Here is a 15,525-nt window from a genome sequence, read left to right as displayed (position 1 = left end):
AATGGGATTTAAAGTTGGAGGTTCCTGCGTCTCTATCAGCTTGATGACAATAGCGTGTAGAGGGGAGAAGCAGCTCAGCTCTCTCTTGTTCAGTCCGGTCCAGCCCTACTCATGAGATAAGAATAGAGCCAAAACAATTATGGATCTACTTTTTCTAGGGGTCCTTGACCTTTAAGAAACTCCTATGCATACTTGTAGAGTAGAAAAGTGTGACAAAGCCCCGAAGGCTTGTAGGTCTCACACGCACCACAAAAGATATGAAACAACTTTGGTACATTCAAAAAACAAAAACAAAAACTAAACCTGAGCTGTGAGTGGCCTGCGTGTTTGGAGCAAGGCACTCCCACGGTGAGGTTGTGGGTTTGGTTCCCACCTAGCCCGAGCTAGCTAAATGTTTTGTATCGACGTGATAGAACCTAAATTCCTGCGAGTCTCATTCACTCGACAAGCTGAATGGACAAACTGTAAGAAAACTGCTCTCCCCAGCAGTTTTCCTCCACAGAGGATTTGAGCCATGTTATTATTTGGCTCCATTTCGTGTCATTGAGCTTTAATTAGCACAGCAGGGGGGACTCGGCGTTCAGAGCTCACATCACTGGAGAGGAAAGTCAGCCTTGTTAACGCTGTGGAGCCTAAAACGCAACTGTGTGTGGGAGCTTTCATCTGGTCCGTCGCAGATTTAAGGATGAATAATTTAATGAGTCTTTCCTGAGACAAAAGACATGGAGGCAATACATAACTGCGTGTCTCATTTTGGAGTAAAAGCAGGAAAACACAAGATTTGTTCCTCTTTTCAGCTCAAACACCGGATGGTCTCATGTAGATAAGGATTAACCACATTAGCCCTGGAATAATTAAACAGAGGCTGGATAACAACCAAACAAGAGCCTTACTTTTGAGGGAAAACTCAACTTAAACCAATACTTCATCCAAAAGTTTATTTATCCTTTCAGATACCCACAAAGATGTAGTTTTTTGACTACTGAATTACTTCTTTGTAACTCCAAAATGCAGAAAGAGCCAGCCATGTATGTGTAGCTTGAAGCTAATGGCGACTGATGCTAACAGCAGCTCAACTGGGCCACCTGGCATCATCCACGTCTTGTCTGTCCAGTCTCATTCTCGGCCATTTATTTATAGTCGCTCCAAATCACAACCAAAGCCACCTCAAGGCACTTCACTCACAGAGCAGGTCTAGCACCTCACTCTTTAATTCAAATGAAAGAGACCCAACATTCCCACATGAGCGAGCACTCGGCGACGTCGGCAAGAAAAAAAACTCCCTTTTAACAGGAAGCAACCTCAGGCAGCGAGCTCAAAACACACGAACACTTCCTGTCGGACTGCAAAAATACCTCATCCCTCACCCTGTAACTTACTGGTTACACACGGGTGAAATAATATTTCAAATTAAGGTTTGTCATATGTGTAAATGTGTTTTGGATTATCCTCTAGAGGAATACGCTGTGAATTCAAGAACAGATGAACATAAAACAATTTGAACAAACCCAGTAAAGCAGTAGGTTTTATCAATTGAGGCGTAGTCCCTAATTATTCATTCGTGGATCAAACCTTCAGGAGAATTCACATGAAATGCAAAACGACAGTGAAAGTCTTGACCCTGCAGAGCGGCGTGCTGTCACACCAAGAGCAGATGCACATCATAGATTTCATGAATACCAAATTGAAAGAGTGCTGGTGGATGATATTTTTAAATCAGTCAGGCAGAGGAATAATCTCATTTTTCAACATGAGACGTAATCTGTTTAGTCCACTCAGTGGGTCAAATCTGCTGCTGGATTAGATGCAGATTTAGTCCTGGGAATGATTTAACTGGAAAACCCTCCTAGCTCAATGATGCAGGTTCTCCATGTCCTACAAGCGTCTACTCCATGAGAGAATATTGCTGAGCAGCTGGACGCTGCCTGTTTTTCATTCTGTCAGGCAAAAACAACAGGATGCAAAAAAACAAAACAAAAAAAGAATAAATGTGCAAATGTCCTAAAAGCTATGAGTGTATGGTCGACGTGCGCGTGTGAGTTGGCGGAACCAAACACAACTACTTCTCAGGTCTTTGCTCGAGTGTGAACTCTCGAGAGCGACAGTGACCTTTGTGGGCGCCGGCTCCCTCGTCCTCCTTCAGCCTGCTCAGGCACTCTGCGTGGTCTCGCTCCACCTCCAACAGGAAGTTACAGGTTGGATGTCGGCCGTCAACCTGTCGAGGAAAAAAAGTAGAGAAAATATGAATCGGTATGTTTACAAAAGGGACAAAGTATTTATCAGGCGTGAAGTCTCGGTGTACAGAGGCGTCCACTGCCGAGAGCGAGCGGGACTACGAGGAGGAGCTTCCCCAGCAACTACAAAGCCTGATTTGAGGGGATGCGCCTGTTGGCAGCAAGCCGGTCCACGCCGGGGTGGAGCCGTGTTTCACAGCAGTGATGAGCATTTACAGGTAGCCGTTACACGGAGTTGTCCAGTACATGAAACGATAAGAGGGATAGAAGCAGGTACACACACTAACCAGCAACATTACTGGGGCAGTACAGAACACTGCAGAAGAGCATTGATCTCCAGGCATTCTCAACCATCCCAGAAACCAAATTCCTGTGTGTGTGTGTGTGTGTGTGTACAGCTGTCCAGGGTCATTCTCACCTGCTGTAGCCTGAACATTCTCCCCTCTACCTGCCTCTCATAGTAATCTTTTGCTTTAGAAAGAGCTTCCTTTTTAGCAGCAGAGATCAGGTCAAAGCTCTTTATGTACGTCCCGGTCCAGCTGCTGCAGTGACACGTCATCGATGCGGCTCCACTAATACGATGACGGAGAGCGGAGAGCGTTGTGCTGACCCTGCTGTCAGAATGAGAAAGTCTCCTTGATAATACTTTTGTGAGCGAAATGTTCCCGCAGGACAGCTGATCAGATGTTGAGGCAGCCCTGATCCGGCCCAGCTGAGGGTTTGTGCAGGGTCCAGTTTGGTGAATTTGACTGCAGAGGAAGACTATGACTTCAAAATATCATTTGCACATACTGAGGAAAATAAGTTACAGGGAGGAAGCCTGATGGAACAAACATTTAAGTGACTCCTTGTTATCAAAGTCTCGACGATGAGGAAGAGCAAATATTAACATATTCCTTTATTCATGGGATTGGCAGCGTGGAAGGTTTTATTCTCATAGGTCAGATGTGGAGGATGCCGGCTATTTTAAGTTGATAAACTGGGGGAAAGTGAAGCTTATGATTGACAGGGAAGTCAAGATAATCTGCTTAAACCAACCAGCCAACGTTTATTCTCTCTCTTATGTGTGTGTGTGTGTGTGTGTGTGTGTGTGTGTGTGTGTGTTAGGTTTAAACCCCAAGAAGCAGCTGAATTAATAGTGTGTGAGCCTCACAAATTCCTCCGAGGAAACGCTGCCAACAATGAACATGGGAGGGCAAACAAACAAACGTGTGAATCCAGCCGTCATATTTCCCATGATTCATCAGCTCTGTTTCACTGCAGCGTGTGTTTATGTTCATGTGTGTATGAACTGAATCCGATTAAGTCAGTAATACAAGTTCATGTAAACACTGTAATCCGGTTACATCAGTGTTGTTTGGTTGATCTAAAAGGCTCAGAAGCAACACAGAAGCGCCAGTTTGGTTTTAGTTTTCTGGCGGGGAGTTAGTGCATACAGGAAGTACATCATGCATTGAAGCCAGTTTTACATAATGGCCAAATCGTATAATCACAACTATGGCGTCCGTCCCAGGATGCACTGCGGACCAGAAAGACTTCTTAGATTGAGAAAGAAACAGCAGCCTCTTGAGACTCAGACTTCAAGTCTGCCGAAGATGCAGGGCCACACGGGGAAGTGAGGAAGCAGCGATTCACACCAGAGGTCAAGCATGAAATGATTGTTACTTGGATAAAGTGTGTTTTTTCTGCAGCACCTCGTCAGACTGCTACGGGGTGACCATCATCTACTGAGGGTTTCCATGTGGATGAACGCCTCAAACAACCACACGCTTGTGTAGCTTTCCTTCTCTGCCAGCCTGTTGCCAACTGGCGGGAGAAGGTTGTGTCTTCTGGTTCTGTCGGAGGTGATTTTCTAGGAGTGGCTGGCGAGAGGTATTGTGTAAGGTTCGTGTCACGCAGCGTTCATCAGTTTCCATTTGCCCTGTAATTGATGATCAGCAGGAGAGGGGCATCACACCCCCCGACAGGAGATTAAAGATGGCAGCTCTCCTGTATGGAGAACTTGGCAGAGGTTCATTTACCGTCAGGAACTTGGCATTTCCCACTTGTCAAACATGTCTGTGAACACATCTGGTGAGTGTCTACTGCTGCTGCTTCGACTGTTTCTCTCCAGAACTGCGGAGCTTCACACATGATATGTTAGCGTCAGACATGAACATCCGTCCCTGCGTCCCTCTGTCCAGTAACACAATCATCCGCGGAGCTAATCTGATGAGCTCACCAGGAGAGACGCTTTTTACAGGGATTTATTAGCCTTACAGCAGGTTCAATAAATAGAGCAGCGCTGAAACCTGGGGGTGAGTTAGTGGTGTTGAACGGAGGTTGCCTCGTCTAACAGCCAACAGGTTTCTGCTTCGATGTCTGAGAAAACGTTGTGATCAGTAAATACCACCTTCAGGAATTCCGAAGGATTTACCTGAGCACGCAAGTTCTGTAACATTCCAAACTCTACTGTGATTTACCTGAGCTAACCCTCGATGATGCTAACGCCCAGGGGGGGCCTACAGATCCTACATCCTCCCTGCAGCCCCCTGGATCCCCCTGCAATTATTTAGCAATTCATCTTTCATTCAGTCAGTTCAGATTTTGTTGTGTTAGGTGAGTTTTTCAAGTTTGGCTCAAATGTCCACTGGGACTCAAGGATGAACTGAACAGTACAGAAGTTGAATCGGTACTTCTACTTTTACTTTTTCCTCTGTGGGACCCCCCACTCAGCTTCACGCGACCTAATTACGGTCACCTGTGCACGTCAGGAAAAAACAACATGACAATAACAGCCAAAAGGCCGAACTTCAGCTTCCAAGTTCTCAAACCAACAGGTGACTTCAGGCTGGTGGGGTAGCCACTCGTTTGATAGCATCTAGAGTTCTGACCAACAAATGCCATCTCCCGTGTTGAAACCCCCCCATGGTGCCACTCCCATCGCCCTCGGATGTGGACAATCCTGCTCCCGTCCTAATTACGACCCTTGAGGTCTTTTGTTACTTGCATTTAATTGTATTTCTGTTGTTTTGGGAAGTCTGGTCAGCATTTTCCAGCATCAGCCATCGCCTGTATTTGCATTCTCTAATGACCTCTCTAGATAGCAGTTTAGGCTCCACTGGTGGAAGATTAAGATCCTGCGCGTGCACGCACACACACACACACACACACACACACACACACACACACACACACAAGGTATTTAAGGAAAAGCACACTGCACACGCATTATGAAACAAACGATAATTCACTGGACTGTTTTGAGAGCAGATCAGTTGTAAATGTTACAGGAAGTGATGGTACAAGAAACAGCTACAGTGAAGAACTGCAGGCGACAACACACTTGTCTCCACGGGGACCGAAGAGCAGATCAAGGCGGAGCTGACACGTGTGACGGACCTCTGACGTCAGCTAGAGCTGCTGTTCACGCTACAGGGGATCCGAGCGTGGAAATCTCCCTACGACAGGGTTCAGAAGGATCTGGTGTTGATAAACGCCGCATCCGAAGACAGTCACCGTTTAAATGTAAAGCTCAAAACGTATTGTCCCCCTGGAAGCCCCGCCCCTCGAGCTTGCAATATGGAGAACCATATTCTGACCAAGAAGAAGAACTCCAACCTGGACAACTACCTACAAGTTCTCTGAAGTCGGTCAGAAGGAGATTAATGACTCGAGTTGAACCATCAGCTAAGTTCATCATAACCATCACCATCGCGCGCTCGTTTACTCATCAAAACAAAAACAACAGATTTACCAGATAAAAGTTTGCGGCACCGTGACGGGAATGTTTCAGCGTTGTCTCAACCGTCGTCACCTCCATCATCGTCAGCGACCTTCAGCTTCCTCAAGGATGGACAGCAAAGACTCTGATGGTGATGCATCTATAAGCTACCATAATTCATATTTATATTTGTGAAGTATTACTGAGCAGTGTACAATCGCCGAGGTGTGTAACAGTTTTGATCATTCGCGCTTTTACCCTGACCCTCTACCCATTAAAAGGCGCACTGTTGACATGGAGACGAGGGGAAAGAAAAGGTCACAGAACACGTATGCGAAACAGATCTGAGCTTCTCTGAACTGTACACACGCCTTCAACAACCCAGGGGACTGTGTTTTTGTGAAAAAAATAAAACTGTGGAAGCGTGTAAAAGAATGTTTGTAGGCAGTAAAGCCTGTTAGGAGAGCGGGCGCATGATGCATCAGATCACGCCGATAGTGGGAAATACGCTCTCAGTTTTATCACAGCATTCACACTGCAGGGCAGATTTAGTGAACGTGGAGAGGGAAAGAAAACAAGTCTTATCTAGACTTCTGTATCTTCTACCTCACTCCAAAGAGCAAGTGAGTTTTTCCACCACTGAGCAATCAGAACGAGGCCCGTTAAAGGTTCAGTTCCTCGCTGGAGGGGCTCGACGGGAGGGTTCAGCAGTAGGGGGGTAGACTGCTGCTCAGTCACTTTCTCCAGCTGGTCTTCTGAGTAACGAGCCTGCTATGCTAGCCTTCGGGCCAAAGCTGACCCAAATCTTAATCATAGCAAAAGAAAAAAAATTAGACTTTGTTAAGGATGCACAGACTCGACTGCTGAGGCGGTCTCCAGGCAGGACTCCACCGAGGCCTCTCCACCCACTTCAGGGTTTCACAGTCAGCCAGTGAAAGCAGTGAACTGTCCTCAGGGAAGTTCAGAGCGAGATGCTGAACTTTATCGTCCTCTTCATTATCAATAATCCTTAGCCTCATTGGGCTCCAAACAAGTGGGAAACCAACCATGACAAGAGTCACGCAGCGGCGCAGCGAGGTACGAGGGATGAAGTGATGGCGGCTGCTGAAAGGGGAAATACTGCATCGTGGTTTGCACCAAAATCTGGAGTCCCAGTGGATGTTTGCGTGCGTTTGAAACATTTCCTTGAGGCATTCCTGACATCCCGTGCATGGTTAATGGAAAACTGTTGGGCAGTTTGAAAACAATCCGTCCAGAGGTGATGTGTTTCTTTGAGGTGGCTTTGATCCTGACATCTGACCACCAAAACCAGTTCAGTTCATCCAGGGATTCACCGGAGGCGTTCTCAAGATATCGTGACCTTTGACCTGACAACTATTCCTGTTCATCCTTGAGTTCCAGTGGACGTCTGTGGCAAATTTGAAATTCCCCCAAGGGGCTCCAGAGACATCAGGTTTACAAGAATGTAGGATGGACAGACGGATGGACGGACAGCCTGAAAACCTGGTGTTTCATTGGACGTGGTGCTGCATTGTGTTGTCTTCTAAAGGACCTGAATCAAACACAACTTGGAGCTGATGCAAAGAAATAAAATCCACAGCAAATCCCACTTGAGGCAATTTAGCTGATGCTCTTCTTCAGATTTACAGTACAATGAGCCCATTTGTGGAATAAATGGAGATTTAATCCAGATTATCAGTTGTACAACAACTGAGCAGTTGTTATATTTAGAGCCCCAATCGCGCGGTGGTGTTTTGCACTGGCAGCACAAACGGTTTCATCTCACTGTGTCAATGATGATGATCACAACTTTTGGGAAGATTGTGCCTGAGAGGAATCTCAGCAGTGTGCTTAGTCACGGCGGTTCACGCCTCGCCGCTTGGATGGCCTCAATACAGCGATAAATAGCTTCTCTAAAGATGTTGTCCTCCCTTTGGAATAAATTATACAGCTCATCCTCGGCAGCTATTCAGCACAGCTGGCTCAGGAAATCCCACAGACGCCTGAGCCGAGGTAAAAAGCTTCACACTCACCTGAACCAGCGAGGCCTCAACACCACAAGACCTCACATTTACATTTTGGAACATGAAATAGGAAAGAACAGGTCCAGCGTAAAGCATCATGGGACATGAGGGCCATGGCTACCCCACCAGCAGGTCGCCATCCTCAGCGACACACCTGCTGAAAGCAACGTGTCACCCAAAAGAAGATAATTTTCTGTTCAAATGCTTGCAAATAGGTTCAGCGTCAGTTTCCCTCCTGCATCACTTCTGTGTGCCTCCAGGATGCAGATAGAACCAGCCACGTATATTTAACCTGAAGCTAACGGAGGCTGACGGCTAACCAAAGCTAAACGGTCCAAAAACGTCCATTTACATGCCATCAAGAACCGGATCATCACCTGGTATAATTCACGTGTTCTAAATCCAGCCGTAGTCTCCGTAAATCCCACCAAATCTAACTAGCACACCTGTGGTTCGCTGGTAGTGCGAATGAGCGCTGAACCAGAGCAGTTTGTCTCCGCTTCACATCAAAAAGTTGATTTACTGCCGCTGCTTGCAGTGTGATGTTGAACCAGCATACACTTTCTTCCTCTAGGTTGAATCCCCACACATGCAGATTAGATAAATATGACACAAACGTCGTCCGAACCGATCCATGCACTGAGGGAATGGAAGATTAAGCAACAACCTCTTGTTGAAGTGCGTGTGGGCCTGATTTGCTGTTCAGGAGAAGTTAATGCTTGTTCAAGCCTGGTATGATGTCTGTGTGCCTGGGTGTTGAAAGGTGATGTTACCCAGCAAAGCATTTGCACCGCGGGCGAGTGGTGTAGGTTTAGCAGTTGTCAGATGTTCTGCTGATCCGTCTGGAGGTGGACACACCTGCTTTCCTCCACCCCTCCGCCAGCTATCAGCCCTGCCAGCGCTCTGTGTGGGAGGTGTCTATTATTTAATATTGCAGGAGAGGCTTCGCATCATCCTGCAGTATAGAAAAGGTTTCTTCTAAAAAGGCAACGACATGAATATCTAGAAACGTGCTAACAGGAGGATTTCTGGGTGTTCTTGTCCTCCATCAGTAGCTCAAGATGCAGATTTTTATTTATTTATTTTTTTTACAAACCTGAGACGAACAACGCAGCCTGATCTGGTTCACCTGAGGAGTCATAACACTAGAACTGCCTCGCAACCAGTACAGCCAGGTTAGACAGGAAGACAGAGATCCACACCAGTTAGCTTAGCACAATGAATGGTAGCGGGTGGGAAGTGTTAGCATCAGCTAGCTCAGGTCCAGGATGCTGCCGTGTCCAGCTGTAATCCTCCTCATCCTCGTGATTAGAAGCAGCAGTCGCTCTCCGGTTGGTTTTAAGCTTTGATGGAAATCATTCCCACTTTCAGTCTGAATCTAAAACTACAATGTCTCTGCATTTTGAAATATTTTGTAACAAATGAATCAACTGGCTTTGGAAAACGTTCACGTAGCTGAACATTCCCAGAGGAAAAGGATGGCACCTAAAGGCTTTTCCTTAATAGGAAAACACACATTTTGGGAGAAGTATTGCTTTAACTACATTAAAAACATTACATATTGAGCATGAAACTCCAGCACAGCCATTTCTACTTCTTAAAATCATGCATGTTTTATGTTTTTGTCTGAAACCACACCAACTGCAACTTCAGAGGTGCAGTCGTGACTCTAAACATGTGTTTTAGTTGTTAGAATGGAACAAGTCCACAGTGTTGCATCTGTAGCTTCACACAAGCCACAAACCAGCAACTTCCTCTGTTAGTTGCTCCTGCTGGTTTCTTTTGTCATCCCTTTGTAGATGCGTGGCCTGCTGACCTCATCATGCTGTCATCCCGTATCGTAACGATCTACGACTCAAGGGTGAATCGAGCTCTGGAGGGTGGAGGGAAGCTTCCAGTCTGTCAGGTGGAAAGATCAGTCTTTTGTTGCAGTCGAAATTTTGAATCGTTTCAACTTCACAACCAGGAAATGCTCACATGCTAGAGGACATGCTTGTAACCTAGCAACACTTAAGAGAAAATCACATTGTTGGCGATTTCAGATGAGAACAAACGGATCTTGTGGACGCAGTTTCATTGATCATTTGGTTGATGAAAATAAAAATAGTTCTTTAAAATACTAATATTCATATTACAGTATCATGGGGGGGGGGGGAATCAAGATATGTTCAACTGAGATTCCCAACCAATAAAATTAGCTGGCCGATGTTGACCAATACCTGGCTGATACCCGCTGATACCTGGCTGAAATCCGCTGATACTTAGCTGATACCTAGCTGATACCTGGTGATACCTGGCGGATACCTGGTGATACCTGGCTAATACCTTCTAATACCTGCTGATACCTGCTAATACCTACTGATACTTGGCTGATACTTGGCTAATACCTGGACAATACCTGGACAATACCTGGTGATACCTGGCTGATACCTGCTAATACCTGGCTGATACCTGGCGGATACATGCTGATACCTAGTGATACCCGGCTAATACCTTCTCATACCTGCTAATACCTACTGATAGTTGGCTAATACCTGCTGATACCTGCTGATGACTGATAATACCTGCTTATACTTGGCTGATACCTTCTAATACCTACGGATACCTGGTGATACCTGGCTGATACCTGGTGATCCCGACTGATTCTTGGCTAATATCTGCCAATACCTGGCTTATACCTGGTGATACCTAGCGGATATATGCTAATACCTGCTGATACTTGGCTAATACCTGGACAATACCTGGGGATACCTGGCTGATACCTGCTGAAACTTGGTGATGACTGATAATACCTGCTTATACTTGGCTGATACCTTCTAATACCTATGGATACCTGGCTGATATCTGCCAATACCTGACTTATACCTGGTGATACCTGGCGGATATATGCTAATACCTGCTGATACTTAGCTGATACCTGCTAATACCTGCTGATACTTAGCTGATACCTGCTAATACCTGCTGATACCTGCTAATACCTGCTGACACTTGGCTGATACCTGGCCAGTGCCTGCTGATACCTGCTGATACCTGCTGATACTTAGCTGATACCTGCTAATACCTGCTGATACTTAGCTGATACCTGCTAATACCTGCTGATACTTAGCTGATACCTGCTAATACCTGCTGATACCTGCTAATACCTGCTGACACTTGGCTGATACCTGGCCAGTGCCTGCTGATACTTGCTAATACCTGCTGACACTTGGCTGATACCTGGCCAATGCCTGCTGATACCTGGCCAATGCCTGCTGATACCTGGCTGATACCTGGTGATACCTGCTAATACCTGCTGATACCTGCTGATACCTGGCTGATATTATACATACGTTTTTATTTCCTGTTTCTGTCTGCTCCTGAGGCGGAGAAATAAAGTCATAGTGGACGTTCAAAATTCTATCAAGTTTTGTTGCTTTTTTACCCCCCCCCCCCCCCCCCCCAATAATCAATTTTAGTCTCAAAGAGTGAAAAATGTCTGTTGTCGCAGGGAAAGTGTAATGGGACATCAGAACTGAGGATGAAGAGCTGCAGCATCGTAATTCAGCTTAATCAGAATGTCGCTTTTTACATTTTTTGTTCTCTTGAATCAAGGTTACATTGAGTGATGCACAATATTGGACTTTTTGTCGATATCTGATATGCTGACGTTTACAGCTGATTTCATCCGATAGCCCATATTTAGTGAGGTTGATATGTGTATAAAAATATATTTAAACATTTTTTACTTTTTTTTTCTTTATTTCTAAACCATGTGCAATAGCTCTTAATCATGGAATTACTGCACTGTGCGGCAGCTGGGAGCGACACCAGGATGATACCAGCACATGGTCGATATCTGCTGGTACGATTGAGCATCTTTACTGAAGCTACAGACCTTTACGACTAATCTTATCGTCCTTAGTTATAATTTTCCATTATTTATTGTTTTAGGTTTTAATAACTGTTGTGCAGAACATTGGTCAGTTTAAACTTTCTGAATGTGCCCTAGAAATACTAGCTTTAATTACTCGTTAATAGAGACGTACATGCGTTTGTCAGATACGAGCACAGAGCATCAAACTCTGTATGACCAGAACTTGGTCAACAACATGTCAGTGACTGATGTTTGGCACTCCGGCGTCACACTGGCGACGGTAAACAGAAACTATAACCAGCAGCAGTGTGTGAGTTCTTCAGTGTAGCAGTGAAGAGCGAGAGACTCACCATCAGCAGACACGCTGAGAAACACAAGGTGAGCAAACTTTTCATCTTCACTCCTCTGGTAGACGCGGCTCTAACCACAGAAACTCTGTGAGACCAAGGTAGACTTCATGGAAAGTCCAGATTATTCATCCTGTAAACAGGACTTCAACAGTTTTTAATTCCATGATGGTGAAGAAGAGGAAAAGCCCAGTGGGCGATGTCCTGTATCCTCACTGGTCGCCTCCGCGGAGATGAATGTGCTCTGAGATTCGCTTCCCTGCAGCTGATGGAGCCGTCAAATGCTCAGCAGTCACCACCAACACTTCCGGAATGCTCTTTCAAAATAAAAGCTTTTGGAGCTTCTGTTAAATGATAGTCATACGGTCTGCAGGATTGTGATGATTGATGATTAGTTTTATAGCTGCTGTGTTGACCACTTCAGGTTATGAAAGATCCCTGATACTTAAACCGATTAACTAAAACTACCAGCAACGTTTCATGAATACAGGAGGGTATTTTCATCCACAAAACATAAAATATTTGTGTGCTCTTATACTTAAAGTTCAGTCTTCAGCATTAGAAATGAGGATGTGTTTTGGTTCTACTCCATGATCCTCCTCAGCAGATGTTCTCCTCTCCAGGTCAATAATCATCCCTCAACTTTGACCCCTGAGTCAACCAGGTGGACGACCTGCCCAGAGCAGCAACTAATGGGACGCTGAGGTCTTCCACCAACCAGCAGCTCAACCACGACGCTGCTCCTGAACAACCAGAACCAGACGGCTGCCTCCAGATAGGGAATTTTTAATATCAACAGAACGTTCCTTTTAGAGGTTCTATGAGATTCCTCAACAACATTCCAAAAGTGTTTGTTGTGGGACTTAAGAGCATTTGTCTACCAAACCGTCCACGGCGTCCTCGAAACATCCTTCAAATGTCGCCTCTTAAAAAGGTTTTGACTGTCGAGAGCTGAACCTCTTTGAAATGATCCACATCATGCAGATAACGTTTGAAACATTCATAGAGCCAGCAGGAACATTCTGTGCCAGCTGGGTCTGTTTAGAACACACTGCTACCCTGCAGACGTAGCGATGGACTCCATGGTCTGGACAGGTTCCATTTGGCTGCCACGACTCTTTTCATCTGGACTGTGAGGCAGAAAGTGTGTCTTTGAAGACCAGATGAAGCCGAGCTGATGAAATCAGTGTCAGCTGATCAGAGGAGTCATGTCAAGGACAAAACTTTCTGATTCGGTTAAATCAGGTCAGTTTAGTGTCACAGCTGATGTGAACTAGAACCCACGAGAACACCAACCCCATACGCTTCTCACTCCATTTGTTCTTTAAAAATAAAATGATGCCAGGCAAACATTTGAATCTGTATCTTTTAGAAACACTGGAAAAGGTTGATGAAGGCTTCAAGTTCTGATCATTTCAGTAGCTGTGACATCATCGACAGCGTTGCTGCTTATTTGAGATAAAGTGGAGGTTATACTCAAGGGTATGACAGCCGGGATGGAGGAATCCTGCACAAGAACAGTAAACAACTTCATATAAAGTGTTCTAGAACGTGTACGACCTCGACGTCAGCTCGAAGGAAGACAGCTGAAAAGAAAGGAACTCTGGAGTTGAAGTATTTCTGGCACTTTGAGGCCCAACATGAACTTGTGGGAAACTTCTGCATATCACTTAACTGTGGTTATGACAAATAAATTTGATCAGATCTGGATTAAAAGTTGCTGTGGCTCCGCAGACAGCCACTTCATTAACAGCAGCCTGTCTGATACCACCACGCTGCAGCGCCTGCAGCTGCAATTAAAGGAAATCCATCAGCGAGCGTTTGGAGAGGCGCTTCGAGTGGAAGAGTGGAGTACAGTCAGGGAAGAACATTCAGTGACTGCTTAGTTTTAATGAAACAAAGCCAGGAAACTTGCAGTTCAGGCAGAGGACTCAAGAGGTATCCACTACACCAGCATCTGGATGGTGCGCCAGCACACAGACGAGCGAAATAAGGAGGCGAGATTTCCTCTAAACACCGTCTGACTAAAAGCTTCAAGCAGTGAGCGGCTGAAGACGCTTCACATTAGGAATTCTTTCTAATTATTTCAGGTTTGGCCCCGTCGGGGTTTATCCAGCCTGATGGCTGATCAGTAGATGAAATGACCTCAACCTCTCTGCCCCGCATTGCCACACATGGCGGCATACAATGCTGATAGGAAGTTGATTCGGATACATTTTAAAATGTGAGGATGTAAACAAGTTAAGAGGCTGAGAACAAAAGTCAGGCCGTCTCCTCAGAGCCAGTGATTCCAATCATCCTGCCAGAGTCAAGTGAGACTCTGCCAGTGGAGAAGTTCTCTTGACTTCTCTCGATCCGGTTTGTTCCTGTTTGGCTACAGAATCATTTGGTTGAAAGTTCATTTGTGTGTCTCTCCAGAAAAAGAACCCCTGAGTGCCTTGTCCTAAAAAAGGAGAGGAACACTGCTGCTGCTGTAGCAAGCATCTTTAACAAGCATCTTGAAGCTGTTTGAATCTTACATCTGGAGCTCAGTAAAACCTAGAGATGTTGTGGCTGTGGACCCAAGCAACCTTTATATCTGTAAAAGAACCACAACTTGTATATTTACCATCTTAACTTGTGTGTTTCTTGAAGTCATATCTGTTAATTAATCATATTCAGAGTCTCTCGTTACAACCATGTCTCTATTGCTTCTGTTATGAAGCACTTTCAAAATATATTTGCTGACTGTCAGACTTACCAAACTCAAACAGGAGATTCTGGCTTCCGAGAGAAGGTCAAAGGTCAGGGTCCACACCAGTGGAACTGCGTGGAGGTCTGTCGCCTCCGAACAGAGCTCTGCGAGGAGATAAATTAAACCATATAGAACATTTGTTTCAGTCTGAGCCAGACTACAGTAGAGCTGGAAAACGCCCACTAACGAGTGTGTACAGATAATTACAGAACTAATTCACCCTGAAATGTCCGCGGCATCACAGGTCGCTGAAATGTCAGTGGAGCTGTTTTGCCCCCTAGTGGTGATGAGGAAACATGACAACTTGCCGAGCTGCATCTGACATAAGTAACTGTGTGTATTCAACAGAGGATTGACATCAGCCATGTTCTCCTCTGGGGGTTGTTCACAAGCTCTCCCTGACAGGGGTGACAGGGAGTTCCCTCTCATACCTGCCTCACACGGAGATGCTGGACAGTGAAACACTGTTTGTTTTAGCTTCTATTGATAATCATGGACATCTGAGTTGCCAGATCACGACAAAAAAACAAAAAACAAAACAAGGAACGGGGTTGGTGGAAACGAGGCCCCGCCTTCTTACCTCAACGGGCTTGACAAAAGAACACCTTTGCCAAATAATGTGTGCACAGT

General features: G+C 45.4%; 1 protein-coding gene across 1 annotated transcript in view; it reads right to left on the bottom strand.

Moving 5' to 3' along the window:
* Positions 1-12,385, bottom strand: part of vipr2 (vasoactive intestinal peptide receptor 2) — a 36,746-nt gene extending 24,361 nt beyond the window's left edge. Inside the window, exons 1-2 of the mRNA XM_086204466.1 lie at positions 12,165-12,385; positions 2,110-2,215 (exon numbers count right to left, since the gene is read on the bottom strand). Of these exons, the coding sequence (XP_086060592.1) occupies positions 2,110-2,215; positions 12,165-12,209 (151 nt within the window). The 5' untranslated portion in view covers positions 12,210-12,385. The remainder of the gene's footprint in view (positions 1-2,109; positions 2,216-12,164) is intronic.
* Positions 12,386-15,525: the final 3,140 nt, after the last annotated feature.

The sequence above is a fragment of the Aulostomus chinensis genome, chromosome 5 (genome assembly GCF_037954235.1).
Source record: "Aulostomus chinensis isolate RoL2024-O1b breed Wild chromosome 5, RoL_Achi_v1.0, whole genome shotgun sequence".
NCBI classification, from domain to species: domain Eukaryota; kingdom Metazoa; phylum Chordata; class Actinopteri; order Syngnathiformes; family Aulostomidae; genus Aulostomus; species Aulostomus chinensis.
The sequence above is the reverse complement of the archived record's forward strand: the minus strand, read 5'-3'. Positions and strand labels throughout refer to the sequence as shown.